The 26823-nt window shown below is 39.4% G+C and overlaps 3 protein-coding genes across 4 annotated transcripts; 2 read left to right on the top strand and 1 right to left on the bottom strand.

Annotated features, from left to right (window-relative positions):
- Nucleotides 1-549: 549 nt before the first annotated feature.
- ogfod2 (2-oxoglutarate and iron-dependent oxygenase domain containing 2) lies at nt 550-6005 on the bottom strand (the record flags this gene model as incomplete). Of its 2 annotated transcripts, none has more annotated exons than XM_084055711.1 (7): nt 550-2080; nt 2557-2814; nt 3371-3495; nt 3633-3732; nt 4149-4259; nt 4539-4595; nt 5919-6005. In XM_084055711.1, 6 exons carry the CDS (start codon nt 4569-4571, stop codon nt 1823-1825), a joined length of 885 nt encoding a protein of 294 aa, XP_083911837.1. In that variant the 3' UTR covers nt 550-1822. The 2 variants fall into 2 exon arrangements, with proteins under 2 accessions (XP_083911837.1, XP_083911836.1); XM_084055710.1 differs by lacking the exon at nt 5919-6005 and adding an exon at nt 5197-5328.
- LOC311044257 (gypsy retrotransposon integrase-like protein 1) lies at nt 5930-11621 on the top strand. Its single transcript, XM_084055708.1, has 8 exons — nt 5930-6245; nt 7012-7205; nt 7453-7564; nt 7866-8004; nt 8117-8171; nt 8899-9156; nt 9343-9465; nt 9571-11621. The coding sequence occupies exons 1-8, from the start codon at nt 6038-6040 to the stop codon at nt 9823-9825; spliced, it is 1344 nt and encodes a 447-aa protein (XP_083911834.1). The 5' UTR covers nt 5930-6037; the 3' UTR covers nt 9826-11621.
- Nucleotides 11622-14187: 2566 nt separating this feature from the next.
- abcb9 (ATP-binding cassette, sub-family B (MDR/TAP), member 9) lies at nt 14188-26573 on the top strand. The gene is made up of 11 exons (XM_084055701.1): nt 14188-15192; nt 15727-15841; nt 15997-16127; nt 16739-16944; nt 17415-17612; nt 17923-18051; nt 18266-18454; nt 20763-20936; nt 21338-21497; nt 22594-22730; nt 24796-26573. The coding sequence occupies exons 1-11, from the start codon at nt 14520-14522 to the stop codon at nt 25117-25119; spliced, it is 2436 nt and encodes an 811-aa protein (XP_083911827.1). The 5' UTR covers nt 14188-14519; the 3' UTR covers nt 25120-26573.
- Nucleotides 26574-26823: the final 250 nt, after the last annotated feature.

Genomic DNA, 26823 nt, shown 5'->3' with positions numbered 1-26823 from the left:
GAATTATAGTACATATACTTGAAATTGAAGCGCTATGGTGTGTTTCCAAAAGTTCACAATTCCAGCAACATTCATGTTTAAATAAGCACATTTTCTTGCTACAAATCTTGTACAAAAGTAACACAATAACTTGTATGATTTAGCAGAAATTACTAGGATATGTATGAGGAAGAATAGGAGTAATATATTTTATATATTTAATTATATATATACATTGTAACTACGTATGTATTTAATTATGTTGCTGAACTGCAATAGTTCTGAATCTGAATCAAACTTGAAATCAGTGTCAGCTGACCTCTGAACTCATTTTAATGCAATTTACAAATCAAACTAAATGAGAGTATGTCCTCTAACCTCCGGCTCTGATTCAGGGCCATAAATATAGAATTGTAAAAACTTTGGGGGTACAGAATCATTTGAGATGAGATTCAGATTTCAGAAATGTCAATTATTAGTGTAAAAAAAGAAGATACAAGCATTTTATGTTAGTCTCTTCAAAATCTGTGATGGCGTGTGGGAGAAATATACCGTAGTGTGGGTCCCTGGTCTTCCAAAATGCTAGTCTTGCTTTGTAACTACAGTATATACAGTAGCTCTCCATGCTAGCACTCTCAACTAGGGCTATCACAATCATGACATTTTACTTGACGATTAATTGCCATAGAAATAATTGAGATGAATGATTTAATTGTGTTTTTGGCATTGAAAATTGGAACGTATGAATACAAATTACCTTTTTGTTTAGCTTTTAGGCTTCATAAGCAAACATTCCGCAGGGCAGATATGACAAATAACTTAAGTATATAAAGAAATACCTGACATATTTAATAACTTAGTACTTTCAACAGAAATAGTGGAAATAGCCGATCTCGTTGTGAGCTTGTAGATCTGCTATTTCCACAATGTATTTATTTTTATATTTGAAAATATATGAACATTTTTCAACATGGAAACAATTATGAAGACTATGCAAGCTGGGGGAAAAAGAAACAACCAAAGATTTTGTGATGTTGCTGAAAAGGAGGTTTGAATGTAGGCTTATACAAGTTGAACTCAATAATCAGTATGAAAACTGACACACAAACCAGCCCTCATTATTACAGAATATTTCACATTTTACATGTAAAAGCACGTACTGAGGACATTCTTGTATCGCCATGTTTATTTTGTAATTATGAATAATATAAAGGTTGTGTACATGATTTTGTCTTCATGATTATTGTTAATCCTTAAATATTATTTATTCTACCATTACTGAGAGTACTGTATTAATTGTTTAATTTCCTGATTTCACCATGATAACAGAAACTACTGTACTGTATATTAATAATCACAGCTGTGCATTAATTTCCAATCTTCATATTATATAAATAGATTCAGCATTTTACAAAAACGAAATACAATTTACTGTGTGTAATTGTGTTCATAAACAATTACACACTTTTTTGACATTATACTGTACATTTACCAGTACAGTATACCACTGGTGCAGGTACAGTACATGATATAAGCACATTAGGATGACATTACTTTAACAAAAGCAACAGGTGCTTCTTGATTAGTGAACAAAACTAATACAGTAGCTACTGTCACTGAAGGCAATCAAAATAAATGTACACAAGTCATCTTTGGCAAAATCCTAAACATCCATTCTCTGTCAATACTAGCATAATCTGGGTGGTTCAGTGGCCTAAGGTGCATATTTAGAATCTCATGGGTTCAAAACAATGTAAACACATTCACAGTATGACTTGTTTTTAGAACACGAGTACAAATATCCATTCATTGTTGGTGCCTCTCATAAACACCTGTGTCAACATCACGTTAAGACATATGACGGTGTCCCCGAGTCATTAGTGAAACCGTCTGCAAAGCCCCCTCCTTCCACCAGAATGGGTGGTTTGTTGCACATCGGGCAGAGTTTGTTGCGTTCCTGCGAGGCCCTCATCCAGATGATGAGGTTCCAGCGCTGGCCAGAAGAGATCGGCAGGGCCCCGTGCATGTGCTGGCCCCTGTGGAGGAGCCCCTCTGTCACCCTGTGTTCAACCTCCGAGCACTCAGTATCACGCAGAGGCACCTGCAGGAGGCAATGGCAAACGTCTTGATGTAGTACAGAGATATTACAGGACTGTAGAAAGGTTTAATTGTGCAATGTGTAGGTTAACCCATTAAGACCTGAGGCCGATTCTACAATTCTACAATTCTTCTACTTTGTTGCTATATCAGTGGTTCTTAAACTTTTTCATGTCAAGGAATGATATGTATTTGGCCGCCGACCGCCATCTCAAAATATTTTGTTCCAGGGACCCTCAGAAGCAAAGATTTGAGTTAAAAATGTTCATGTTAAAAAAATATATTCAAAGATTTGCACAAGATTTGTTTAAAAATAGCAGATCTATGAGTGCCGCACTATGAGCTTGTATATCTGATATTTTTGAATAGCCAAAGTATAAAATAATGGTTTAAGTGACTACACAGATGAGTTCCTGGTTTTAACGGGTTAATGAAACACTGCATATTTATTTAAAACAAAAAATGGATTTAAATGATCACCTGTCTCATATCACCAAAGTAAAGGTTGCCATCACGGAAGTCTTTCCCCAGGGACACGTTGAGCGTCACCTCTGCGTTGTCGTAGTGGTAGCTGAGCTCCAGGTCTTCGTGCATGTCGTACTTCACCACAAAGGCCTTGTGGCTGTCCAAGGAGTCCCCTCCACAGTCTGGGAAGAGCAAGGACGCGATCGGACGGAGGTAATGCACACGCAGAGGGCTGATGAAGCCATGGTCAAACCCAAGTTCATTGAGAAGGATCTAGATGCGAGAGAGGAAGAGAAAAACATTACAGGCTTACATTAACTGCACTTTATTAACCACATGAACCCTAGCATCCCTATTCTGGGCAAGTCATAAAAGATGAACATTCAGCAAAAATAGGCAAACATTTGACGAAAATGTACCTACAGTCAAATAGCTTAGTAGATTTGTGAATGGGCCCAGGATAGTCAGTGTATTTTTTTAAAGGGAAGTGGGGATCACCTCTTCTATGTATTATTTCCCCCTGTCTTTGTGTGTCTATCTGTGAACAAAACAACTCAACAACAGACACATGGATTTTCATGAGACTTGGTGGAAATCATCAGTAGGCTTCCCTGAAGAGATGACTACCTTGGATGACTATCCTTTTGGTTCAAAGAGGGCATTCAAAGTCAAGTTCAAAATGATGTTGTATAACTACGGAACGGACTGTCATTCAACAAGCGATGGTGGCGTTGCAGGGCTTGCACCCCAGGTGCTTTTCTTTAGATATTCATTTGAGATAGATAATTTAGAGAGCTGAGACTAATTACAGAGGAATATACTACTATACCCCATAGTTGTTCATGGTGTTGGGTCTTCCTTTAGGGGCTGAAGAATGCTCAAAGTGCTCCAGCTCCTCTATCAGTGCATCACAGAAGCTTTTCTTGAAAACAGTGAAGCGATACACCCTTGGAGCTTTAAAGAAATACAGTAGGTAAAATAAATGTACTTCATGGCATGCATTTTCTTAATGTGATTATAAAGGTTTAACAATATTTTCAATCAAGAAAAAGAAAGGAAAACCTTCCCTTTCTTTCTACTTCTAAACTCACCTGCCTCTACTTGCAACAGACTAAGAAGTCCATCTCTGCTGGCTTCACTTCTCCTACAATAGTCAACAATCTGCTTGAATTCCGGGGAGAGATAGGACTCCTGGAAACAGGTGTTATTTAGATGTTGTTGTTTTCTGCTAGCAGAATGGACATATGGATGGATATGGTCGCTGTTGGACAGGACCCTTGGCTTGTATGTCCAAACTTACTTAGCAGGAAAAGGACACGTTTACCAGTTTCATTCCAATGGATTGAATGTAGTTGTTATTTAGTCACATGCTATTGTTAACACTTTTCATTGGTTAAATATTTATAAAACCCCGACAGCTTTAACCACACTCATTCTGGCGTCCCTAACGCTTCGCACCGGGATAGGCGGATAGGCTATTTTTGCTACTTTTGTGTGACACTGTCATATGATGAAATAGTACATTCATTCATGAAAAGGTTTCTGCCCGACAGCGACGATATGCTACATTATTATTTCAGGCAGCATTAACAATGGCTGCAATCTACCTGTAACTGGTAGATGTGAGGATGGAGGGGCTGGTAAATGTTCCTTATAGCTGCAGCTCTCTCAGCAGACTTCACACCAAGGAGCCTCCGCCTGTCCACTTCTTGTGAAATCTAGTAGGGGTGCAACAGTTAATTGAATCAATTTAATCAATTATAACAAATAATCAATTATTTAATAAAATAATATATTAATAATCCCTATTTTTGGCTTTTGTGATGTCGTTATTGGCAAAAGTTTTTTTTTAATCCCCTAAATTCAGAAATTGTCAAAATAGACTGTGGCACGTTGTGAGCTTGATCGCCTATTTTAGCAATTTTTGCACTAGTAAGAAGTACAAAATGACACATACGTGGTTAATCGATTTGTTGATACGTATTATAAAAACTTGCCTTTTTGAGGACATCATCAAATTGCACGTCCATTGAACATCCAAGCCTTTTAAGTACCTGCAATAAGAAGTTGATTTTACAAACATTACAGATATATCACTCAGTTCCAGTGACGGAAGAAGTATTTAAAAAATATTTTTTTAAATAGCCTATCTACAATGCATCCGAGCTTGCAGATCTGCTATTTTCAAATGGCCGAAATAAAGGGCTGAAGTGGTTACTGTGTTTTGTAATAATAATCAAAATCTACAAAGTAATTAACTAGTAACTAAAGTTTTAATTTAATTGTAGAGTAGCCTTTAGATCAAGACTATCATAGATATATTTTTTCAAGTCTGACTTGTATTTTATATAAAAATGTCAAAAACATCGATCAAATACACAGGAGTATTGATCTAAGGCTAGAAGTAGAGTAAAAGTAGGCTACAATATTTTCCTCTCAGATGTGGAGGGGTAGAAGTAAAAGTATTGAAAAGTGTAAATACTGAAGACAGTAAAAATACAGCACAGTACTTGAATACATGTATTTAGTTACACCATTGCTCAGTTGTGCAAAAAAATACCTTTATATGTGACGTATTATTATGTACATGCAAATACACTACACATCATGCAATACATATCAGTTAAAAGGTAATGCTTTGAGAATGGTACCCACTAGTTCATAATCCAATTTAAACTGTTGCTCAGATACAAATCGAACATGGAGCTTGTAGTCCTCGAGAAAAATATTCTCGGTAGTAAAACAACTACAAGTGTAAAATGTAGGTTTATTCTCCTCGTCCTCCATATCAACCATAGAGTTATAATATATCTAGGGGGTAGACTTCCCCACCCCCACCAATTCATTTCAATGAAAGTTGCACAGTGGCGTTTGAAACACGCAGAAGTGACTCTACTTTCTGGATTAGCTCCAATATCGGAGCCAATGGAGCAGGCGCACTAGCGTTTCAGACGATAGAAGCATGCGCAGTTAGGTTTTAAATGCGGAAATGTTGCTATCCCAGATTTGACCACCAGGCAACGGCAGCTTCACTGTTAAACAGCGGTTCTGGGGGCTTGATAACAACAGAAAGGCAGCTCGGAACACCGGAAATCAAGTGGTTTGTTATGATCCGACAATGTTTTGTGTCCGATGGGAAATGATCCCCTTCGTGTTTTATTTCTTCTTCTGTCTTACCGGGGAGGATAATAGATATATAAATCGCCATCATGGCTGAATTTCCAGGTAACACATGTTTTCCAATATATTTATTGGTATTATTTGGTTGTACAAGAAATAACGGCGGAACTATAAGATAAGTGGAGCGTTTTCTGGGGTCAACATTAAAAGGCGTGCTTTTGCTGCAGCAGCCGTGTTGCGTGTATCCTCGCTCTTACCCTCGATCTTTGTGATTTACTGTTATATTCAAATGACTTCGAGTTTAGTAATGTTTTGTTTTCATCGCAGTTGATAAGATTGCTTAGTTGTGAAGATCGGATTCACGTTCAGGGTGGAGATGTTGAGTGCGGAATCGTTGCAAGTGGCAGAGGAGGAGGTGGTGGAGTCCAGCTCCAGTAGACTGGGAGATGAGGAGGTGGTGGAGTCCAGCTCCAACAGACTGGGCGACATCTATACGTTTGTGGCAGAAGGATGCTATCCTCAGACCATGAATCCTATCAGAAAGAAGAACCTCAAAAGATATGCTCAGAAGTTTGTCATTGATGGTGCGTATGAAGTGTCAAGTGTGTTGTATACGTCCTCACTAGCCGCAAGCATCTCTAATATTTCTAATATCTGGAATCTAGAGTTGCAAAAACCAACCCTTGACAGCCCATACATCCAAACAGAAACGTCTGATTGTATTTAAACAACGTTAAACTCACCAAGATTGCAGTTGTACGGAAAGCTTGGATTATCCTCTTTCTATCTGCAAATGTTTTGTTTTCACAAAACCATGAGCGCTTCCAAACTCCAACATTTAATAAACACAAATAATCACCTGAGGAATTTATTGACAGAAAGTATCTCATAACATATCTACGGTGGATTTTTATTAAACAAAAACTTGTCAGATACAAAGAGGATAATCCAAGCTTTCCGTACAGCTGCACTGTTGGTGGGTTTAACCGTTTAATACAATCAGATTGGACTTTTCCGTTTGGATGTATGGGCTGTCAAGGGTTGGTATTGCAACTCTAGATTCCAGATATTAAAAATAGGATCTAAGAGTTGCTTGCGGCTACGTCCTCACGCCATTCCGGATAAGATTAAATTATTATCACTCAGGGGAAATTCAGCCATTGCAGCAGACAGCAAAGCATTTAAGCAATAATGTTGTGCAGATTTCCATGCAAATATGGTCAATATTGCAAGGCAAGCAGATAGATGCAACAAACATATAATTAACACAACAGGGTATGTTTGCACAATGTGTAGAGTCAGTGTACACTATTATGCCAATAAATACTTAATGATACATTTTCACCCAAGATGGTAGGTTGTACTACGTGGGGCCGAAGAAAGAAGAGAAGCGAGAGGTGGTTATTGAGTCTGAGAGGAAGAGGCAGATATTCCTTGACAGCCACTTCAATGACATTGGCCATCACCTGGGCCAGAAGAAGACCGTTCACAGGATCCAGAGCAAGTACTACTGGCTGGGCATCGTCAAGGATGTGGTAGACTGGGTTTGTGAGGCTTCCTATGCGTTGAATAACTAACACAGTCAGTTGGTGCGCATGTGTGTGTGTGTGTGTGTGTGTGTGTGTGTGTGTGTGTGTGTGTGTGTGTGTGTGTGTGTGTGTGTGTGTGTGTGTGTGTGTGTGTGTGTGTGTGTGTGTGTGTGAATGTGTGTGTGTGTGGGGGGGGGGGGGGATTGGCAGGTTGAAATTTTAACCATTGTGCACAATAACGGGAACAGTATTCTTGTTTCAGATTAAAGTGTGCGAGACCTGTCAACACGCAGAGAGGACTAAAAACTTGGCAAGGACTGTTCGGCCTATTAAAGTGAATGCACCCTGGGACATTGTTGGGGTTGACATAATAGGTTTGTGCCTCAAGAGTTTACAATAAATGACTGCCCTGTAATTTCTTTCCTAGATTGAGGTTCTCTCTAATTAGTTCCTGTCTGGTTTCACACATTGGCACTTCTCTTTGACCTGATACGTTTAGCATCACAGGAGTATTGTTCATGAACTATGATGATACTTATTACTTGTAATGCTGATTAAGGAATTCAAACTTATTTTGATGTTGCACTTTTTGGTAGTTTCTCTGTATAAGAGGATCAATTTCAATGGCATTTTAATATAGGATGTACAATTCTTTAATGTTTTTGTCTTCACCAGGACCCTTCCTGGAGACCGAACAACAAAATACCAGTGTGGTAATCATCATCGATTATTTTAGTAAATGGCTGGAGGCCATCCCTATTCCAAAGACAGATGCTCTCTCTGTTGCTAGATGCATTTCTAAGTCCATATACAGGTATGTATTAAATACCATGCAAGAACTTGAACAGATACAATTAAAATGCACACAACTGACAGATATTTTGACCCCTATGCTGAATGGAATCCTTTTTCTTGTCTTTAACCAGGTTTGGAGCACCTAAAACCCTAGTTTGCACACAGAATATTGATTTCTGTGATGAGGTGAGATTTTATAGCATTTCTAAAAACATGAGAATAAGAATAAAATAATCCAAGATATATCTGCATAGAAAGCTAGTAAGATAGCATCAAGAAGATACAAGGATATTGATGTCCTAGGGCCGGTGGTGAGGTAGAGTCTGAAGAGCTGAGTCTTAAGCCTCACCTCACAGTGGAACATTGAGAGTGAGTTTGCAGTTCTGACTGGAGGGGAGTTAATTCCACTGTTTAGGATGGATGCCAGGAGGGAGAAGACTTTGGGATGTGCATTCCTGTGTTACCTAATCTTAAGTGAGCGGGTTGGATCATGTCTTGAAGGTGGGTGTGGGTGCCATGCCTTTGGTTGCCTTGTAGGACCGCATTAGTGTTTTGTACTGGGTGCACTCGGAAGCCAATGAATGGAGCGGAAAAGGGGGGAGATGTGAACATTTTGGCTGGTTGAAGACCAGGAGTGCTGTGGCATTCTGGATCATTTGTAGGGGCTTAATGATCATGTCAGGACTCAGGAGGCCAATAAGGAGGGAGTTACAGTGCTCAAGCTTTGAGATGACTAAGGCCTGGATAAGAAAGGAAGGGTCTGATCCTTCGGGTGTTATAAAGTCTAGTACAGTGCTTCTCAGCTACATTCCTGGGAACTCTGACTACTGTTGGTTTTCAATTCTAGAAGACTGATAATTTACAACAATTTGTGTTGTGCTGTACCTTAAGCCTTGTTGTGGGTGCGTTCCAGGTGACAAAGCTGCTGTGTGAAAGGTGGAGCCTGGTGCAGAGAGTGTCTCCTTTGGAGCAGCCACAGCTCAACCCACTCCACGACTGTACCAGTGTACTACTGAAGGAGGCCATAGTCCAGATGGTGACAGAAAAACAGGCAGAGTGGGATGATTTCCTGGAGCCCTTGTTGTTTCTGTTCAGAACGTCCACCAACCCCACCACCAAGTTCACCCCTTATTCCCTGATGTTCAACAGGAAGGCTAATTTACCCAATGAGGTAATGCCACTACTGCTGCATTATTTATGTAGTATTTTAGTGTAACATTCATCAAGTATTTCAGAGATGATATAAAATAATGAATAATATGACAAGCAAATAAATGCTAATTGAAGTTTTATTCATAATTTTGTTTGATGGCGACATATATCTTTCACGGCACTCTTTTCTCCCCCTGCAATCTAGACAAAACTTAGCCTCCTTAATTATGATGACCAGGAGCAGGATGTACGTGTATACTCCGAAAAGGAAGAGGCTGCTCAATATATGACCGCCATGCAGGAGCAACAGAACTCGGTCAAGCAGCTGGTAAATCCTATTTTCTACAGTGTGTTACATAATGGATTTGCCTGTTGGGTTGTGTGTGTGACATGGTAAGACTGAATTTGTATCAATTTTGTATCCTACTGACAGGTGTTAGCCAACATGAATGCAGCCTACAAACAAGAGAAGAAAAATACAAAGCGGAGGTTACGGAACATGCCTTCCATGACCTTTAAGATTGCAGATCCCATGTTTGGATCAGGGGAGTCGCCCTCCCCCAAAAAACTGAAGGAGAGTCTGTACTTGTCTTTTCCTGTGGAGACAGTGTTGGCTACAAAGGCAAGGAGCTCAGAGGACAAACATATTGAATTAGAATATCCCCTCCCAGTGTCTGATGTCCATTGACGGCTGATTCTTTCGATAATAGGGGAGTTGGAAAGCTATTTATAATTACATTGATGGAACATGACTACATGTCTTCATGAGCTGCCTGAAATTCAGGCGGAATGATGGAAATCATAGTATTGGAAGAGCTTGATTATTAATGGTTACCATCTTTCAGTTAACAATACGCAGGAACCTGGTCATGTTGACATTTCTTCTTTTTATAGGACCATGCCAGTCTAATTTTTATACTCCTAGCAAAAAAGTGCTACTTTTGGAACCCTCATTTTAGCTTGAGAAGGGCTTTAAACAATACAGTGAGTTTAAGCTAACATTGGCAAACATTTAATCGATACAGTCATTAACGTTTATAGAGTATGGACAAAACATAATGTATATCAAAAGTAAAGCCTATTTTGGGGGGAATGGTCGAGGTTTATGTAAGCTATGTTGTCAGCAGACATTAACAACACACTGGTATGGTCCTTGAAGTACAGTAGATGATTTATAAAAGAGGCTGGCTTTGAGACTGGAGTTGTTGAACCTTTACAGTGTTTGTCTTTTTTTTTAATTTTCCTTGCAAAAGAAAGATTTTTTTCTAATAATAATAATAATAATAATAGCAATGTATGCAGTGAAACTTCTACATACTAGCATGGGACGTTATTACCAGATATGCAGGACATCATCTCTACTGTCTACCTCCCTGTCACACATTGTCTACCTTTCTCAGATTTGTCATTCATATTTATTTGTAATCCACAAAATCTGATAGTTAATTACTTGTGAAAGTATAGTTAATTACTTGAAAATTATGTTTGTATGTCACCAGTAAATCAAAGGCTGCAAATTATTTCAAGTGTCGGATTGTCACTGCCCCACATTTGCTTTGTGAGTCCTTAATGAGAGAAAGTAAGCCCTCTAATGTCATTGACATGACATTGACAAGTTAGGATTTTACATGAAACTTAATGGCATGTAGGTTTATGGGATGTACACAACTATATCTGAATGGTGGTATTAATATTCGGCTTGTGACAGCGTATTTGCATTTCTGCGATTGGCTAGTACTGGTACATTCTTTAGTTTAACCGAAGGGACAGGGGGGTTGTAATTGGCTAGTTCCCGATGGACAGGCAATTTGTCCAATTCAAATTGGCTTCTTCCAGTTCATAGCCTCGTGGGATGTGTATAGATGAATCCTCAAGAGCGCTGGCACTGCGCTGCCATAGCTGCGGTGTCGCTTGGCAGCCGCTTGACACCGCAGTTATGAATGCCGTTCTGTGGATTAGTCTATACCATAGCCTCGAGAGATGAGTGCTCTGCAAGTATTAATTCACAAAAACAAACATATTTTTATTTTTGTAGAATTTTGTCTACTATCGGCATGAAGTAAGTAAGTAACCTTGGTAACCAACAGTCTCCGAGCCGTGTGGTCCATGGGTCAGGAGCCTGTCTCTTGTTTCTGTAACGTGAGGCAGCTTGCTGCAACCCTTGATGCTGTGTGCCAAGTAGGGAGGCGTTCGGTACCATTTTTATAGTCTTTGGTATGAGGATCCTCAACTTGGGATTGAACCCCGACCTCTAGGGTGGACACTAACCACAAGGCCACTGAGCTGGTCTGCTGTCGACATGCACAAGGAATATGACACGGATCAGAAAAGTAGTATGTGAGATTAGCTGTAGAAAGAGAGACAGGCAAATGCATGACCTCCTGGTGGAGATGAAAATAATAGTTATTGTTTAACAAGTATGATATGGAGTGCAAAATTGCTGCATTTTCCTCCATCTGGTATACTTTTGAATAAAGAGGTTGCATTGTATCACTTGTTTAATAAGATTTGAATACTAATTAGTAATGTTTGAATGTTTTTATTCCCTACTAGAAATGTATCACAGCTTAAAGTTAACTTCTGACTGTTCTTATGTAATATTTAAAGCATTTATTGTATTGATGGGCCATTAATAGCATTGACAGGCTTGTCTATTTAGACACATGAGCAAAAGTCAATGGACACTGTTGTGGAAATGAAATATTTCCTCAGTGAGAGAATGAAGAATTGCAATTAACTGTCTTTAGTAGATTTATTTGACAACAGATGAAAATAATATACAGTAATGAAAAGATAATATGAAAGAGTAATAAATTGATATGAGAATAGCCAAAGTGCTAAAAGAAAATGGACAGCGTCCGCCGTCCGCCGTACGGTTGCCTCGGAAGGCAACGGGAGTCTGACACCGAACTCAGTGTTGGTAAAACCTACATACAAGCTTCCTGGAGGATGAAAGGTTAACCACAAGGATACTTGATGTAATCAGACGACGCTGATGCAGTGTTTTGGCTAAGCAGTTCTCCTTTCCCAGTAAACACTAATGCAGATGGCTCCTTCTATTCCTTGTTTACGTTCCCTGCTAGGACACTCCATTCAGACATTATCATAACAATGTGTAGTTATAATTGCAATAATTCAGAATCCAGTCATACAGTATAAAAGTAACACTTAAAAATATGAATAATGAATATACAGTAAATGAATAATTAACCAAGAATATAAATTGAATTTCCATTACAGACACTTTTTCCAGTTAATAGTTTTTCTAATTGGTACTCTCTCTTTCTTTCATTGAATCTTAATGCTAATTCTGTGCTTCCAATTTTGTAGTGGGCCATTTCCTGTTTCAGAATGACAAAACATGCTCCTCCATACAGAAATGGTTTGTTGAGACCAGTGAGGAATAATTTGAAGTGTCCCTCCTGTTCTGGCTTCTGCTTTTGTTGATGAGTGGAAGCATGTAGCCTACTGCTGTAGCATGCGTAAGTCATTATGAATAGTGGTTATTGCGTTATTACCAGTGGTGAACAGAGTCAATGTACTTGAGTACTGTACTTGAGTACAGATTCTGAGGATCTGTACTTTACTTGAGTATTAGATTGTTTTGATACATATTACTCTTACTTGAGTACATTTCCAAGACAAATATTTTACTTTTACTCGAGTATATTTCTAGGAAGGCTATAAAGTACTGAGTACTTTTAAGCCCACTCCACATCCACAACAATGTTTCGCCATGCAACTCCTTGCAACATGCAACTACCATTAACCCCAATGGCAGTTGCAAGGAGTTGCATCGGTGTGGTTGGCCTTAAAACAGTTTTGTTGCGACTAGTTGCATTGGTGCGGTTTGGCCTTTAGGTTGGCTGTTTTTTTTTCTCCAAAAATGCAATTGGCCATACATCTGCTCTCACACTAGCCGTGTTTCTGGCCTCCCCCTCTGCTCGCCTCTTTGTTACATCTTGTATGGGTGTATAGGAGTAAAAGTATTTAGTTCTGGTTCCTCAGTCATTTATATGTTTTTATAGGTGTTTCTGAAGGCTTTGTATAACGTCTACAAGCAAGCACATCAGTGCATGCAGTGCAGGTGGTTTCAGAGAGTTACAGTACTTCTCTGAAACAAGAGTTACAAGGTCCTATAAATTCATTGTGAAAACATTACAGCAATTCATTGATATCAAAATTAAGAAATGTACTTCTACTTTTACTTGTACTTGTACTTTATAAGTATTTTTCAAAGCATGTACTTTGGAATACTTAAGTATATTTAAAAGCAATTACTTTTTTACTTGAGTAACATTTTGACTGAGCTATTTTTACTTATAGTGGAGTAAATTTGACCAAGGAGTATCTGTACTCTTACTCAAGTACTGTGGTCGAGTACTTCGTCCACCTCTGGTTATTACAATAGCTCAGTGAGCAGTAGGCTATTTGAATTTTATCTTAACTTATTATCAGTGGTGTAAAGTAACTAAGTACATTTACTCAAGTACTGTACTTAAGTACAACTTTGAGGTATTTTTTACTTTACTGGGCTACTCCACCACATCTCAGAGGAAAATGTGGTACTTTTACTCCACTACAACGTTAACCACTTAAACCCATTTGAAATTAGCAGATCTACAAGCTCACAATGCGTTGCATGGCAAGGCATTGTGAGATTGTAGATCTGCTAATTTCAAAAGATTTGTATACATTTGAAAACTTGTGAAATGGGACATGCTGCACAATGAGTACTTTCTATTTTTGGTACTTTAAGTACATTTTGATAAAATAATAATAATTTTGTACTTTTACTCAAGAACATTTTTAATTCCGGACTTTTACTTTTAACTGAGTATTTCTACATTGCAGTATTGATACTTTTACTTAAGTAAAAGATTGGAGTACTTTTTCCACCACTGCTTATTTTAATGAATAGCACCGACCGACCGCAGGCGCACACAACCTGACACTGATGCAATAGAGGAGGATTACTTGGTTACTGTTAGGTAACGATGTATCTTTTGAACACACCCCCAATTCATGCTTTGAGTGGGAGGAGCCACTGACCAGCGACCACCGGCACCGCTTCCGTCTACCTCTACTGTAACTATTACAGTGTGTTATTTACTGCACCTGAACTGCTGAACTCACACACTGGATAAACGATGACATCCACTCTATTACCAAGTTTATTTTTAGAGGGCATCCATGCGCTGATCGGTCCTGACGTCACATGAACATGCTCCTCAGACCTGAGAGGCAACTTCAAGCGTCTAACGGTAGGAGCGCAACGAGACCTTGTAAACATGCGACTGTAGGTTACTTGTAGATTAAAGCTATATTTAAGTTATTATTAATCTAGTCCACAACAGCTACCTCACGAAGATACTATTTAAAATGGGTATCAAGTTAGCTTTAAGCTGCGCGTTGCTGTACATCCTCGTGGATGTTATTGTTACCACAATCCTGTATGCACGTGGATCACATTTCACCATATTCACCGAGGATGTCCAGAACTTTAACATTCTCAAGTCGTTGCTGGACCTGTGGGGGACCGTGTTGGTCCGAGTCTCCCTGCTCCTGGGTGCTGTCATCGGGGTAGGGTGGAACGCGGAGGATGGTCCACGGAGGGTGTCCAACCTGTCCACTGTCATCCTCCTCATCTGTCTGGTCATCATCACCTATGCTCTGGTCAAGCTGCTGATGCTGACCGAGCAGGAGAATCTGCTCCACCAGCCATGGCTTCTCGGCCTGTTCTCCTGGACCTGTGTGTCGTCCCTGGGCACGATGTTGCCCTGGAGGCTCCTGGGGAAGGAGGATAGCTCCGTCATTGGCAGTGGTACTGGGGAAGGAAGAGGGTGCTGCAGTGACACAGAGAGCCTGGTGGAGACCACCACGCATGAGGATGCTGAAGAAGAGGTGGAGGGAGAAACAGGAGGGGGTGGTGGGAGGAGGAAACAGGAGAAGAAGACTAACTCAGGAGCCACGTTGGGTCGCTTGCTGACATATTGCAGCCATGATAAAGGCCTCTTGTTTGTGGCCTTCCTCTTCCTCCTCATCTCTGCTGTTTGTGAGTATCATTCACATGTAACCACTGAATGGGTCAATAGATGGTAACTCATTAGACAGCTTTACACTGGATTTAATGAGACTGACTTATGCAATAGTTCACCAGCGCCATTCTTTGAAGTTAGTTTTGAACTAACTTGTGTGTACTTTATGACTGTATGACTCATTACTAATGAGTCATATGGTCATTACTGTAGTATTGCACATCATGGTTGCAATGCCTCAGATCAAAATAATTGTAATAATAATCTCAATTATAAAAGCAATTAATCAAGTACCTTCATTGTATAAAACCTAAAATTGTAGATTTCTGAATCAATGCAGCAATTTATTTTAACCACAGTATAATACTCAGTGTTAATTGAACTCTGAGAGCATAAAAGGGTACATTTGGGTGTATTTTTTATTTTTTTTACACTTTAAGGGTTAAATTAACACTGATGTGTTTACTCTGTAGTGTTCTACTCATGGTACGTTTTTTCCAAAACATTTGTATGATCCTGCTATAATGTTATGGTCTCTCATCACATCATAGGTGAGGCCTTCATACCTTATTACACAGGCAAGGCAATAGATGGCATAGTGGTTCACCAGAAAATGGAGTACTTCATCAAGCCCTTATTCACACTGTCAGTACTAGCCTTATCTAGGTAAGTACATAGGGATTTTCTTTCATAAATACCATCCATCTCTGATTCGGCAATAGTCCTAGTCCAGGTCCATTTTTACACTTTTAGAGTTAAATTAACATTCCAGCTTTGACTGTGTATGAATGTTTTATAACAGGATTTTGCCCTCTCATTAGTTCTCTTGCAATGGGGGTGCGTGGAGGAGTCTTCTCTTTGACGTTTGCCAGACTAAATCTGAAACTCCGGAACGATTTATTCAGATGTCTGATGAAGCAGGAGATTGGGTTCTTTGATGCTAACCATACAGGTAATGTGGTGATGGTGATGGTAGGCATTAATCCCTATCTGTCTGTTTGTCCCTCATTAATTCACAAATCGATTGATTTAATCTATCCACCCATTTGTCTTGTGTTCATATGTACATTAATGTATTCATCCATCTATATGTTTGTGACCATCCAGGCATCAAGTGGTTCATCAAACTATGATACAACTCTCATCACTGTATCTTCCTGATTTCTGTCTGTGAAAAAAACACTTTCCATTGATGGACATGTCCCCTTTACTGGCAGACGACTTGATACCATAAGAGGCCTCGTCCTGTGTCTTGCTTTCACTGTCTCCCACTCAGCTTGTCTGTCTTGATACTCCCAGCTGTACTGGGTAAAAACAAGACAGAGTCTAATAAAGTTTTCCCGGAGGATCTTTGATGATGTCATATTGATGAACATCAGTCTTGCCCAAAAATGCCCATTCACAATGTGTGAAAAATACTTGGAGATTTGGCATTAATCGTTCCAGTGATTTGGGAAATTAGCCGCGGACACAGACAGACACACAGTGACACAGAATGCTCTTCTAGACGGCTTGCCTTGCCACCATATAATAACACTTTTTTCCTCCTCCTATCCCCCACAGGCGACATCACGTCTCGTCTGACTGCTGACACCACCCAGGTGAGTGACCTAATCTCCCAGAACGTCAACATCTTCCTAAGAAGCATCGTGAAGGGAATCGGCTTCTTTATTTTTATGTTTGGCTTGTCCTGGAGGCTCACGCTGGTCACCATAATGGGATTTCCTTTCATTGCCATTGTCTCCAAGATCTATGGGGAATACTACAAGGTAGGTGTCTGAAACAGAACCACTTTCAGTAAGTGCAGTAAAGGTACAGGACTTTGTCTTGTATACATGAGTGCGAGAGAACTCTTGATATATGACACATGGTCAAAAAGTGTTTTTTTTATATGCCTTTACTTTGCTTTGTAAATAGACTAAGGTCTACTTGTTCTTGCTATTTGTTTGGAAAGCACTTTGGGTCAGCTGCTGTTGTTTTTAAATGTGCTATATACATACATTTGACTTGACATGGCACAGGGTCAAAAGATAATGAAAGACAATGAGAGATACAACATTTCAGACCAGAGTTAAGAATGGGGAAGTCAAAAAAGTGATACAACTTGTGGAAGTGTGTTTTAGGAGATAGCTGGTTTATCTTTGCTTTCTGGAACCACCAACTCTCCAAGTCAAGTCCGGTCAGTGTAATTTTCTCTCATTTACTGATCCTAAATTAAACTAAACATGTTTTCTTCCAGAGGCTGACTAAAGAAGTGCAGACAGCCCTGGCTGAGGCCAACAAGGTGGCTGAGGAGACTATCTCAGCCATGAGAACAGTACGGAGTTTTGCCAGTGAAGAGGAGGAGGCAGATTCCTACTATGACAGGCTCATGGTTATGTTCGATCTCAACAAGAAGCAAGCCCTGGCCTATGCCTGCTATGTGTGGTCTAGTAATGTAGGTATATTTTACATTGTCACTTAGACAACGCTCTTAAACAGAGTGACTTACAGTCATTGCAAGAGTTGAATAAGCTTTGAATCCTAGATTACCAACATTGCAAGCAACTATGGCTCTGTGCCTGGAACTCCTATTTTGAGGAGTCTTAGGGCCTGGAAAATGCCCAATGATAGAGTTTTCTGTCATGGCAAAACCCATAACTTTTAAAACAAGCATAGTTATAATAATATTTGGTTAATTAATGTATTATGTCTATGTGATTTAGGTAACATTATGAATATTAATGATATTTGCCTGTGTTTAACAGATCTCAGAACTTGCTCTTCAAATTGCCATACTCTATTATGGTGGCCATCTAGTGGTGACTGGTCAGATGAGTGGCGGGACCTTGATAGCTTTTGTCATCTATGAGCTGGAGATGGGAGAATGTCTAGAGGTATGCTTTCTGCTATAGGTCCACGTCCCTTTTATAGTCTGTCTTTCTTTCTTTCTTTCTTTCTTTCTTATTGGGGCAGATCAATAGCTCAGAGGGAGAGAGTGGAGGGGATAGTTTAGGGTCTGTATGATGAGCAGTTATTATGTTATGAATAGTAGTTTTATGAATTAAACTGATCCTCTTGTCCCGCTATGATGCTTGACATATCTTCCAGAGCATATCATCTGTCTACACGGGCCTCATGCAGGGAGTGGGTGCAGCCGAGAAGGTTTTTGAATATATGGATAGAAATCCCAAACACCCACTTGATGGTCAAGAGGCTCCTGACACGTGTAAAGGCCTGGTGGAGTTCAAGGACGTGACATTTGCCTATCCGACACGCCCTGAGACTGAAATATTGAAGGTTTGTTGCCGGAGAGGTAGTCCTTTTTCTTTTTTTTAGTTGAATTGTTGGAATTAAGTAGCCTTGTTGAATTGATGGAATTAAATAGCCACATGGCTCGGTTCCAGAGCCTATCTCCTGTTTCTGTAGCATGAGACGGCTTGATGTACAAGTACATCCCCCAGCTGTGCTCTACAAGTACACCCCCTGGACATGACGCTATAGCAGGGGTCGGCAGTCTTTTTCAAAGACATTAGATGGTGGGCCAGAACACAATCAATGGCTAATTTAGGACCTGGAACAACCTTATATACAATAATAATAACTATATTGTTATAAAAGATACTAAATAAAGATGTGGTATAACAATTGATAGAAAAGCATGTGGAATCAAATCTTACAGGTGCACACAGAAATGCTTATGTAATCCTTTTTGTGCAGGCGTCATCCCTGAATGTTTCACTTAGAGGATATTTAGTTCATCAAAATGTTTCAAAAGAACATTTTATCTGGAGACAGGGAGTACTCTTTTTTGAACAAGAGCTCTTTCATGGTTCAAGGTCTCTTAGAACGGAGAGAAACAATGTATCATTTAAGGCATGTGAAACACAGCTTTGGTTTGTTTTTTAAACGTGAGATAAGTTTTTCATCCAAAAGTCTCAAGAGGAAAGTTGACAGTGAAAACATGACATTCAAAGAATGAAAATAGTTCATCATACCTAAAATTAAATAAATACATTCACAGTAAGCTTCTTTTATAGAATGAAGTCCTGTTTTTCTTTTGCTTCAAGGAAAAGGCTGGTCACTGGCCTGTTTATGTCGCAACTCGACTATGGCGACATTGTGTATCGATTCGCCTGTCCCTCAATATTGGGTAGACTTGATCCCCTTTATCATGCTGCGTTGAGGTTCATTACCAGCTCCACCTATAGGACACATCATTGTATTCTGTATTCCCTAGTAGGGTGGTCCTCCTTAGCATCTCGCAGGTTGCTACATTGGTACACTTTTATATATAAAGCCATTCTTGGAAATTCCCCCTCGTACATTTGTTCAAAATTTAATCTTGTCCAAAATTCGCTTAACCTCAGATCGAATGCCTGGATGCGCTATGTCGTACCCACTACTAAATCTGAGGCAGGGAAAAAAAAACTTGCGTTTTTTGGGCCTTGGTCATGGAACGATCTACAGACCAGATTAAAATTGGCTTCATTGATCCCTCTAGTGTCTTTTAAGAGGATTGCCATGGGCACATTCTCCAACCATTGCTCCTGCTTTGACAAGTAGCAATTGCTGTGATCTTAGTCTTATATTAGTTTATTAGTTTTATGATGTATTGTTGTTATTAGTATTTTAAATAGTCTGTATTGGTGCTATTGGTAGTAGGTCTTTGGTATTACGGATGTCATGTTTGTCTTTGTTTTGTTATGTCCTGTATTGTCGTTACTGGCAGAGCTGTGTAACATTTTATTTGCCTCTTCTCTTGGCCAGGGCACACTTGTAAAAGAGACACTAGTCTCAATGTGATTTCTCTGGTGAAATAAAGGTTAAATAAAATAAATAAAATAAAACCTGATTTCTTCAATTCAAAGCTATTGCTTTCCATATCCTACCTGGACCATCAGTCAGCTATTGTAAATTACACAATATTACAAAATAATTTGTTGGGCCAGATATTATCGCTGGCGGGCCAGTTCTGGCCCACGGGGCACATGCCGCCTGTTGCCTACCACTGCGCTCTGGCATGGTCAGACTAATATCACTGCGTAGATATGTCGCTGGGACTTACCCCCAATTCAACCCTTGATGATGTGTGCCAATCAGGGAGGCACTGGGTCCCATTTTTATAGTCTTTGGTGTGACCTGGCCGGGTGCTTGAACACTAACCACAAGGCCACTGAGCTGGTATATAGTTGGAATTAGCCCATGGTTAATTACTGCACTTCCACAAAAGTAAAGCCATTTAAACCCCTATAAGTTTAAGTCTTTGTTCATGATCTGAAGAAAGCAAGGATGTGGTTAGTTCATGTACAGTATGATTCACTAAATTTGAAAGCACAATCGAAATTGAAGTTTAAATTGTAATAGTGTTTATTTCCTATAGTTTTCATTTTGTATACTTTCTGGGTATTGTAAAAAACTAACAATGCAATTTCCTGCCTGGTAATAAAGTACGGTACCTACCTGCATAACCTACTGTACCTAATGATAAAGCCTTTAGTCTCACATCTAATTTTCTAAATTGTGAATTTAAAAGGTGAATTTACCCTAACACTGACTTTTAACCAACAAACAAAAATTGTTATAACTAACTTATGGTGTGATGCAGGGTGTATCATTCACATTGCGTCCTGGAGAGGTGACAGCCCTGGTGGGGCCCTCAGGCAGTGGAAAGAGCTCATGTGTGGCCCTCCTTGAGAACTTCTACCCCCCTCAGCAAGGGCAGGTGCTACTGGATGGAAGGCCTGTACAAATCTACCAGCACGATTACCTCCACTCCATGGTTAGTACAAGTGTTATGGTAAAAAGTACCCAATTCTTTTATTTCATTTTATTTTGCATACTGTACGTGCACACGCACTGTGAACTTGTGGCAAGTTTACATACACTAGTGTAGTACCTGTTGTCAGGGTACTTGCCCTTTTCGGCCCACTAGGCCCGGGTCCTTGTATATGGAAACGACGGCACAAGCAGGCGGTGCGGGGACTGGTATGTGGAAACGCAGCATAACTGCCTGTATATTGCTTGAAATTCGCGAATGTCTCTATTCTTTTTATTTCAGTTTATAGAACAGGTACCCTGAACAGAGAATACATAATGGGAGTGATCCTTTGGAAGTTAACTTGCACTACTTTCCTTGTTGATACTGGCACTAGCCATCATTCCCTGTGTCTGTTGTTGCAGGTGGCTTTGGTGGGTCAGGAGCCTGTACTGTTTGCCCGGACAGTTGAACAGAACATCAGCTATGGCCTGACTGACATTGCCTTGGACACTGTGGTACAGGCTGCTACCAAGGCAAATGCTCATGACTTCATCACAAACCTCACTAAAGGTTACGAGACAGGTAATTTAAAAACTTCACTGATTAGTAGAGTTTGTTAGAGGATTGTAAAGGTGACTGATTGTCCAAGGCTCCAAAAATTCAGAGAGTCCAGAGATGCAAGTTTGGTGGTTTTATTTAAATATCTTCCGCCAACAGTTCCAGTGCAGCATATAAACAGTGAAAATAAGACTTTCCAAAATATGGAAAATGAAAATAACACTTGAAGGCAAAAGAAAACAACCTAAGAACTAAATAAACTGTTAATAAGCTGCGACACCCTTACACAAGGGCCCTGGCAGCTCTCCCCTACGTGTTAACAGTACTTGGCACCCTCCCATCTACAGAGGAGTAGCCAGTACTGCAGAGGAGAAACAGGTGAGGTGACCACACCCATGACTAACACCACTACAATGAACTACCCCAGATTCAATAAACAGGAAAATCTTTCCACACAGTCATTTCCAATCCGGCCGGCGATGTTAGTCAAATGGAAGCAGCCGTGTAGTCAGGTGTGTGTGTGCATTGTCCTCAAACAGTGTGTGTGTGTGTGTGTGTGTATAGGGCATGGGCTGCTCCGTGACAAGGATAATTGATCCAATTTTGGGTTTGATTCACCTCTCCCGACCTGATTTTGAGACCCAAATCATTCTGTTGTGTGCGGGGTTCACAGACATAAGCTCTAGTCTATGTCACCAACTGGATTTGAGTCTCCCTGATTTTGCATTGTAAATATCAAACACGTGATATTTACATGTAGTGTTAAAAAACACAGATGGACCATTGAGTAGAAAAATGAGAGTGAGCTTTGAGCTATATATAATGCATCAAGGCAGGTTATTTCCTCCTGTCCATTATTTCACAGGAATTCCCCTCTCTTAAAACATGTCGAACTGAAGTGAGTGGAAGTGAGTTAGGTGTTGCTATGGAGATATGTCTTTTTAATTTAACTATGTTTTATTGTGCAGTAGACCAGTGACAACATCCTAAGTGTTAATCTAACTCTGAGGGTGTAAAAATGAACCCAGGATTTTGCTGTGTATATCTTAGTATAGTATATCTTTTTTATTTTTGTGAAAATTAATTCATAACACATTATTCCTGTCTACCTTTCTGTCAGGTGTGGGAGAGAAGGGAACCCAGCTCTCAGGGGGCCAAAAGCAAAGGGTAGCCATTGCACGAGCGCTCATCCGTAATCCACGTGTTCTCATTCTGGATGAAGCCACCAGTGCCCTTGATGCAGAAAGTGAACACATTGTAAGTGAACTACCGTATATCAGCAACTGAGGAAAACACACAACACACTTGCTGCATTATCTTGTATTTTATTGTACTGAACTTTCCCTTAGGACTTTGAATATTACATCATATCATATGAATCATTAGACATAATGCATACAGTATTCTTTTCTGGTTCAATGCTTAACAGAAATTCTTGTTCTGTTGTTGTGCAAAACAAAAAGATTATTTTGACCCGTTACTGAACAAACACTCTATTAGTAATGATTACTATCACAATATAGAGCAGAGCTTGACCCTTTTAACAGATAACCTTTTGTTTTAACTAAAAATACATATATCAACATATCACATGCTCTACCTTTAAAGTAACAAGGCACACTTTTCTAACATTCTTTCATTCATTCCAGCCTTTACTTAACAGCTGTGCATCCTTCCTACAGCATAATGGACTTAAGAACCCAGGATTTTGCTGTGTATATCTTATTCTATCTCAACAATAGTTTATTTTTTTATTAAAAGTTATTTTGTGGTTTGCATTGGACTATGGTCCCTACAGTTGCACTGTTTGTCCACAAGATGGCAGTAGTACTCGCTAGTGAACAAATAAACTATAGAGCGGCTGGTGGAATTAGGTTCAGTGTGAAGTAGACTGAGAATGATGCCTGTCAGATGATGAAATAAAGGCATACATACCTGTATAAAAATAAAGAAATTGTATTTTAAGCTAAGTAATCATTATTAAGTAGGTTACTGTAAGGTGGAAGATAATATCTTACTAGATACATAAAAAGTTTAAAAATTATTGCTACAAATTTACATTAGTAGCATTTAATTTATTTTTTACCAGTTTGTAACCAGCCACAAAGAAATTCTAGATTTAATTACGGTACATGTAAAAATTAAAGGTACAATTGCAATGATGTCAATGAAAAGCCTTTTTATTGTCCAGTGGCTACATAATGTTAAGCATGTTAAGATGACCACACAGCTGTGCTAATGAATTCCAGCTGTGTGGTCAAAATATGTTTATTTTGATCATGAAAACACTTGACAATAAGGCTTAAAACAATTATATCTATATATATCTATTCCTATCTTCCTGATTGCTGTTTTTGAGTGCCTGGAACATATGTTTTTCTGTTTGGATATACTGTATAGACAGTTCATCTGGTTGGCTAAATGAAGTAGAAAAGACAGTATGACATACTCAGAAAACTGGTACCAACCTGACAGTAATACATCCTGATATTATTATAACAGCCTAAGCAGTTTATCTGGCTTGCAGGCACACACTGAAGACCTTTCTGTCAATTCTCCATCGCAAGCTCTTTTACACAGATATCAATACACAGATATCATTGGGAAAAATGGGATTAATTCCATGAAAAGTCTTACCTTTTAGAAATGTTTCACAATCATCAGCAGCTAAATGTTTTCATGTTCCCATCAACGGTTGTGTGGATATTTTCTCTGGGCCACGTAGCCATGTAGCTGTATCTGGCTAGAAACGAAACAGCATTTGGATTCCCGACCTTTTTTCCTGTGAAGACCTTTAAGTCCTTTAATTGATAATACATAGTGTTTCTTTATTTTGATCCTGTCCTTTTTTCCCCCCTCAGGGACAGATTTTTGTGAAGCCCCTACTAGACAATGTTGAATTGTTGTATTTGTGTATGCCATTTTGCCCTGATTATTAGGCCTATTACTCTCATGATGTTTGTATCTGTATCTATACTTAAAGCATGTGTTTGCCTATTGTGGCGTGTCCTGAGTGTTCCACCATAGGTTAGACAGCCTTGGTCTCACTCTCTTGTTTTACATGATAACCTGATGAAGGTCTAAGTACAGAAATATTGTGTTTCCCAGTAAACAAACTTGCATTTGAAGGTTTTGTGACTTCCAAACAGTTAAAAATGTCCACATATTCCATGGGTTTTCTAACCTGGCTCCGCTTGCGACACACGGTTTTCATGATAGAAAAGTAATCTTTATCTCCTGAAATCACAATTTGATCTCCTGAAAACACAATATATAAACAACTACATGTTTTGATTTTTTTCTCCCCCATTTCCACTCCCAGGTTCAACAGGCTCTTAATAGCATCATTGGAAAACACACAGTGCTAGTAATTGCCCATCGATTGAGCACCGTGGAGAAGGCTGACAACATTATTGTGATTGACCGAGGCCAGGTAGTGGAGCAAGGGACACACAGTCACCTCATGGCCAGTGGTGGCCTTTACTGCAAGCTGGTGCAGAGGCAGGTCCTGGGCATCGAGACGGGTGCTGAGGTCCTCAACCCTGTTGAAAAGTCCCCTCCTTGGATGTCTGAGGGTGGAAGGCAGCGGCGCAGACAAAGCAGCAGCAGTGCCAGCGAGTCTGATTGTGGTTTATTAAACAAATAAACCACTGTTAGATATCCTGTGGTAGCTGACCCTGAATGAAAATCATGGTGCACTGATGAACTGCAGTACTTGAGAAATAGTAGTCCAGGCCTGATACTTATCCCGTCTTTCTCTCTTTGTATGGTTGAGAAGAGGAGAGAGAAGTTAATGCAGTGCCCTGCCTGGCAACCAATGGGAACTGAATAAACCGTAGCATATTGGTAAAAGATTACCAATATGTGCTGCTATTTGTTATTCTTTGCATGTAGAGAATCTTGAGGAAAAACAATACTGTATATTGCCTTGACTGTTAGTTATGGGCTTTTGCACTGTAGAAAATGTAGACCAAGAATGTGGGATGTGGTAGAAACCACTGCAAAGCAGAATGCCCGCAACACTCCAGATTAAACAAAAGTCTCAAGGTGCATGGCTCAACAATATCATGAGACTGAGAAAACAGCCAGCACAAAATAAATGTCCATTTCAGATAGTTTTATTTACCTCCCCGGACAGAGCAATGGACGCGTTTCAACCTAACAGGTGTTACTCAGCATTGTCAATTTTCAATGGTAGAAAATGCTATATGGTCTGAGACAATGGTATATGATATATATATATATATATTATAAATGGTATATACTGGCCTGGGTATTGCCATTGTTGTACGAGACACTTTAATTTCACAGCAGTAACGATGACGCTCGAACCAAAGTTAAACCTGATTTACTGAAATGCACTAAGTTAAAGGAGCTACACCATGAATTTAAAAAATAATAATAATATTTGATATCATATTGTGTATGTCCCTCAAACGTTTTTCAAAAGGTTTGAGCCTAAATCAAGCCTCAGATATACTCATTCCAACTAACTTCTCTCTGGCTTATAAAGCACTTTCACCTGCAATACCACATTGTCCTGTTTGGCACGGGGCGCTATTGAGCCAGTTTGTATGCATGTCATGTCCTGGTTCTGTGTGGAAAAAGTAAAAAAAATAAATAAGAAAAAAATTATAAAAAAATAAAAATGATTTTTTTTTTTTTTTTTTTTTTTTTGATTTTTTTTTTTTGGTTAGAACTGAAAAACGGGAGGAATTGTTCCCAGACGTGACGTAGGGTGGGGGAACAAATCTGACGGACTGTTTTCAGACCAATTTACATGAAAACCACAGATAGCCTATGAAAGCCTGCATGCTCGAAGTCGGGTATTTGTTGGAACAGAAGAGAGTTGGGGGAGACCAAAAACACACAAAAATGAAGAAAAAGTTAAAATTCATGGTGTAGACCCTTTAAGGGTCCTGAAATGTATCATTTCTTGCCATATAAGAACTGGAATTAATACATATTGAAGAAATGTGCCTTTTCTGGTATACTAAGCATGTTTGTGGTATCTTGCCTTAGTCAAGGAGGACTTTTGTTTGGTTGTGGTTTGCAAAGTTGCATATGTGTCTGTATGTAATTCATAAATGGGGGGAGTTGCTGCTGACAAACATATTGAAGAATAAACTGTTGGATGACTTATTGGATTTTTGTATGACGTCACACACACACACACACACACACACACACACACACACACACACACACACACACACACACACACACACACACACACACACACACACACACACACACACACACACACACACACACACATGTATCTACAGGTTGTTTATCAGAATCAGCTTTATTGTCACATCACAAGTTTACAAAAGTAAAAAAAATGGGG

The sequence above is a fragment of the Gymnoscopelus microlampas genome (genome assembly GCF_963454915.1).
Source record: "Gymnoscopelus microlampas genome assembly, chromosome: 4".
In the NCBI taxonomy this organism is placed as follows: Eukaryota; Metazoa; Chordata; class Actinopteri; order Myctophiformes; family Myctophidae; genus Gymnoscopelus; species Gymnoscopelus microlampas.
Note: the sequence above shows the minus strand (reverse complement) of the source record. Positions and strands in the feature narration are given on the sequence as shown.